At 34.0% G+C, this 6,151-nt stretch overlaps 1 protein-coding gene across 1 annotated transcript in view; it reads right to left on the reverse strand.

Moving 5' to 3' along the window:
* LOC135206991 (uncharacterized) overlaps positions 1 to 5,134 on the reverse strand; it is a gene marked incomplete at its 5' end in the record, with an annotated part of 5,284 nt that extends 150 nt beyond the window's left edge. Inside the window, 1 exon segment of the mRNA XM_064238611.1 lies at positions 1 to 5,134. This exon segment is cut by the window's left edge and continues 150 nt beyond it. Coding sequence (XP_064094681.1) covers positions 4,358 to 5,134 — 777 coding nt within the window.
* Positions 5,135 to 6,151: the final 1,017 nt, after the last annotated feature.

Genomic DNA, 6,151 nt, shown 5'->3' on the forward strand with positions numbered 1-6,151 from the left:
AATACTAGCAAAATACTTTAAGGGCCAATGCTATTTTTTACATATCACACAGCAATTTAAAAGTATGCGTCACTTTATACTCTTTTTACATACTATTGACATTTCCCTCTTCATCAATTTACTAACAGTTCCCACGTTAAAAATGTACAATTACCAACACCACAGATATATACCTTTTATCAGAAAAAAACAAAACCAAGTATAAATCTGTAGCACTTGACAATTCCTCACCAATAAGATGAGGTGATAGCTACCTGGCATTCTTGGTGGATGCTGCAAAAAACACTTTCCTTTCACATTTGAAAAACTGAAGAAATCATAGGAGGTCCCTCCTTATGTACATTCTTTTCACTAACGCAAAAATTGTCATTATTGTATCCAAATAAATGTAACTTCTGCAATATAAAACTGTAGTCCATTATACAAAATTGCAGTGCTTGAAACTAACAAACATAAAACAACAGTACTGTTTATGTTAAAACAACAGGTTTTTTTTACCTTATGAGTAATTATAGAAAACATTATTTATGGGTTACATTCATTTTATAATGTGTTACATACTTTGTAACCAGTATCTACGAGGTTTTGAATCTTGAACACAAAGATGCAACCCCTTCATTACTTCTGAGACATGAGGTGCTGACAAGTGGAGAGCTAACAGGGAACCCCATTTCTATACCATCAGACTAAGGAGAAAAGCAGTTTGCTTTCTTTTAAGCACACACATTAACATAAAGGTATATACAAATATACCAACAGCTACTGATGGTATGTTCTGAAAATTAAATTCAGTTTCAAATGGGGGTTACTAGTGTAGAATTCACTTCTACATATGTGAAAACTATACACCAAAAATGAAAGGAGGAATTATTTCACAATATCCATTAGATATACTGTAGGTGGAAATGCATTCCACTAGTGCAATTAATTTGGTATCTTTAGGACATTGGACATTGTTCGCCTTATCCGAATAACTTGAGATACTCCAAAACTGTGCCAACTATAAATTAAGTTGTAAGTGCACTGATTATTAATACGTATGTGCTTTAATATGCACTCTATTCACAGCTTAAAAACCTTCCATTTAAGTCATGTTTTAATTGTCAGCATAATGCTCGCATTTGCAAAGTGCAGTGTCACTTGTCCAATTAAGTATTTTGAACATGTAGTTGAAGCTATTCTTCATGGACTTTTTTTAGTTTAACCAGACCATTGAGTTAACACTCTTGTCTCTGTTTAGGGGTGATCTGAAGGGTTTGTTTGTTTTGCCAAACAACCTTCTTCAAGCTCCTCATCCTTATCAAGGACTAGTATTTTTTTCAACTTTTGCTTTTCATATTTAGACCTGTGTAACCCTTACTTTCTTAAGAAGTCGAAAACTGTGGCTATAACATAAAGCTTTAAGCTCAAGTTATTTAATGTAAGCCACTGGCAATGCTGAAAACTTCTATATCATTTAAAGATTTCTAGGGTGTTATCTCTTAAAAGTGACTATTCCCACACTCCAAATGTATATCCTGTCAGTAAATTTACAATTCTCCACAGTCTTTTTGTATTTCATATACTTAACCTCCCCATCATATGCTTATGCATTCCTTTATGAAATAAAATTTTCCAGTAGCAGTACAATTACAAGGCAGTCAGTGTGTGTGTGTGTGTGTGTGTGTGTGTGTGTGTGTGTGTGTGTGTGTGTGTGTGTGTGTGTGTGTGTGTGTGTAAAAGTCAATAAAGGTTATTGCTTTTACTATGAAGGGTTTATAAATCTTTCTAGAAAATATTGTTCCTTAGCTTACAGCGGTCTCTTTGAAAAGATGACAGTATTTAATAGCCTTTCATTCAAATAGACTGTATTCACACAATGCACCGAGTCTGAAGTGTTGTACATAGCTTATTACCAACCTTTTCCTCATATAGGAACTGTTACTCACCTGACAGTAATAAAAAATTCACAGTCACAATAATGGTCTGGAATGCCAGATTTATACTTCTCAAATCCCTTGGCCACATAAAGAAGTGTGACGAATACATTACAAATGTCAAAACTCATACAACACTTAAGGAGAATTTTACCCTGAGATCAAAATGTCCAATCACCCAAGAAATGTCTTGGTAATTGTAAGACACAAGCATAAATATGGAAACTGACTCCATTGCTATGATTAAATTGTGGAAAAAGAACCCTTTTTTTATTATCCTCAAAAGGAAAATCATGATTAGGTCTTAAATGTGCCACAGCAAGTGAAGATATCAAAACTGCACTTGCTAACTGACGCATCAAACTTGTATCCTCATCATGCATACCTTCTAACTGTATCTCTGTTTTAATATATCAGTTTGTTTAATAGAGTAGCTAGTTCTACTAAATTTTTATTACTGATGGTCCCAGAGAGTCCAGAATACCTTATACATTAAAAAAAAAGATGAGGATACAGTGATTACTGCCATAACATTTATATATACACTCCAAATTGCCTGCACTCAATGCACACTGAGCTGCTGCAAACTAGTTAGTAAAATATTAACTAAAAATCATGAAAAACGAATAGTAACACATTTCAAAAGAATAAATATTTCAAATGCATACCTTGTTTTGTGGGGCCTTGGCTAGTTCAGGACATTAGCTTACCTGTTCCCTTGGCCTTTCCCCTTAATAATAAATTTCATCTCTTTATGAATGCAAGCGGGATGCAAATATTCATACCCTCTTTTGTAAAGGATGCCAATTACTTTGTTCCTTGTTAGCTCAGTGTAGGCAACAAAGTACCAAGTTCTATGCACCTCTTCTGCTCCAGGCTATATTGCTTTTGTCCATTTCACTTAGCAACCTTAATAGCCTCAAATTTTAAACCCCTCTTCAATGAACAATTTCAGTGGCCAACCATGTCAGTCTAAAAATGCAATTCAATGGTCTGATTAAAGAAATTTAAAATCAGCTACGCTTGCACATTACCCAGAGGAAAATGGTGTTTCTGAACGATCAAAAAGGGACCTTGGTTGAAAGGTTGAGACAAATGCCTTTGACTCCAAAACCTTGTCATTTTTACAAACTCGATTTGAAGATAAAACTCAAATGAACTCAATAGAGCATACAAAAGCACCTATTATATAGCAATATTAAATTTTATATCTGCTGGTATCACAAGGGATGTTTCCCATACATTTCATCTTTTGGAAAAATCTAAATGTGAAACATTCTCCTCATCGGTAACTCCATGTGAAATATAAAATGCATACACACTCCCTGCTAAGACTAGTAAACCATAAGCACTGTAATTTACTATCAGTAACTCGTATACTGAACGCTAAAACAAATGAACACTGCTATTCCCTGGAATATAGTATGGAAAGCATATTCCTCATCCTAAAATAATGTGTATTTGTCTCCAGTAATAACCTATTAATGGGGACAAGAATAAAAACTTTGTAACAAAGCTTTCAAACATAACCCTAGAAATTTCCATTAAAATCTGATATAAATTAACAACATTAGACATCATTATTAAAACATGAAAAAATATAGGTAAATTGTCCTGAAATGCTTCAGAATCCATACACACTAGTACTGTATTTTGTCACTATAAACAGTAACTTCCCCAAAATTAAAAAATTATAAACAGTGGGACATGTTATGCCAAGAACAAAAGGACCAATAATTTCCCTAACTTTTTTCAAGTGTTACCCAAAATATGGACCCTACAGATATTCATGCAATGCTTCTTCATGTACAGAGCTAAATGACGTGAACTTATATGACAACATTGTTGTGAAGGCATTCATATTTCCCATACTACTGCAGGAGTGTGGATTCATGCCATAAACCTTAATTTTAATAACAGCTCATCAGAAACAGGCATTTCATAGGAACTGACTGTTCTGCATAGTTTTGACATACCAATGTACCATACTTAGAATAAACGAAAACAGATGTGGTCTGCAAACAACTAACCACATTGAGCCTTGGTTACCATTAACATCTCTAGTAAGAACTTTTGTTCATTACTATAAAAAGATAAAATATATGGATATACAGTACCTTCAATACAGTGAACAATCTACTGAAACTTCCTGAGAAATGTAATGGTAAAATTGGGAGTGAAAACATTAAAAAATGCTTTGTCTTTAGTATCTATCACATCTCTCAAGAAAATTGTGATGGGCTCCTCTTTGAGGATACAATGTAGCTGCTGCTCATTATGGTTTTCCCTAAAATACAGAAGTATGTAACATGGAACTAATTACCTATAATTAATATATTTATTACCTTTGGTGGCGAAAAGAAAAACTAAATGAATCCAGTATTAAGGACATTATAAAATTGGGTAAAACATCTGGTGTTTTCTGTTTACATTGTGGGCACTTAATTTTCCACTTTATCTGATGCATCAGAATCTAGTATTTTTTTTTCCTTTTCCCAATTTTCTAGCTCTTGTAAATCAGGCTCAGGCTCTTCTCCACTGCCTGCATTTTCACTAGTTGTCTCAGACTCTGTTAATTCTTGTTTTTCCTTTGGTTCTTCGTCAGAATCCCCTTCCGACTCATTATTGGTGTGATTCCCTGCTACATCCCCATCACACTCAGCGTCGTTTCCTGATGAAGTAGCATGGTTTTCTGATGAAGTAGCATGGTTTCCTGATGAAGTAGCATCATTTCCTGATGATGTAGTGTCATTTCCTGATGAAGTATCTTCGTCCCTTGAATGTGCATCAACAATAGGTTTTTCTTCAGTATCAACACTGGAATTCTCCTTTTTGTTATTTGCCTCTTTATTATCTTGATTGTCTTTACTTTGTGTAACATTCTTGGCACTATTTGGCTTTGCTTGGTTAGAATTTGGTGACTGTTTCTTTTGAGTTTGATTTATTTTGTTACCTACAGTCTTTTTCTGTTGATTTTTTTTATTAAACTGTGGATGCTTTTGGTAACCTGCTTTACCATAATACGAAGCACCCTGCTTCATTTGCAGGGGACTCTTATATTGTTTAAGCATATTTTGTTTTAACTGATTGTTAATTTTCTGTTTAACAGGATTATAATTTGATGCAGGATTGGATGCTGGCTTAGGTAAGACATACATTCTCCTATCATATGAAGAGTGACTTTGTCCAGTGCTGCTTCCTGCATTGAAATTTCCCTGTAAAGTATAAAAAGCTGTCATACATAAAAAGCTGTCATACAACTGAGAGAAAGGTATATAAAGTTGCCAAAGAACAGAGAAATGTCAACATATACAATTAAAAGTACTGTACATAAAACATAGATTTCATTAAAATTACATGGTAACTTGAAGACAAAAATAAACTTCCTACTAAGCTACGAATGAAGTAAAAATTTTGTATAACTTTAAAAAATAACTATCAGATAGAGCACTGTATTATCACTAGGCTACATATATCTAGGACATTTCCAAAAACAGAAACAGTCGTAATACTGCAATACTAAGTGTCTTAACAATAATAATGTTCTAAATATAAATTAATTTCCAAAAATTTCTCTCATAATGAAAATAAATCAGAAGAATCTGACTTGAATGTTGGTGTTCCTCAAGGATCAGCCCTGAGTCCTTTGCTGTTTATCATAATAATGGAAGCAGCTACAAAAGGAGAGTAGAAAGGGAGGCCCCTGGGAAATGCTATAAGGAGCTGGAACAATGTCAACAATAGAACAGAAGAGGTTGTAGAAACCTTTAACTGATGAAAGAGTAGAAATTAGGGAACAGACTAAACATTAACATATGCAAAACAACACTTATGGTAAATGGGAGGGAAGCCAAGGTAATAGTACACTTTGGAAAGTGACTATGCAGATGATGTGGTAAAGTTGTAAGGATCAATTAAGTACTATTATTTAGTGCAACAGATGGTGTCACTGGAGATAGTAAGGATTACAAAACCAACATGGAAAAAGTTTCAGTACATGAAATATATTGGACTAATGAAGAATAGATATAGGAGGAGCACTATATGGTGGTTGAGGTTGAGGCCACACAAGACAGAACATTTCTAGTACTTGGAGAGACACTTCTTGGAAGGAGGTACTGTCAGGCAGTTAGAAAAACTGAATATGTACAAAAATAGCAAGAACAGCCTAGATATGTGGGAAGAGGCTGCTAGACCACTAATAAATTAAAAATATCTTTATAATAATCATAAAA

This window comes from Macrobrachium nipponense, chromosome 11 (assembly GCF_015104395.2).
Source record: "Macrobrachium nipponense isolate FS-2020 chromosome 11, ASM1510439v2, whole genome shotgun sequence".
Classification (NCBI taxonomy): domain Eukaryota; kingdom Metazoa; phylum Arthropoda; class Malacostraca; order Decapoda; family Palaemonidae; genus Macrobrachium; species Macrobrachium nipponense.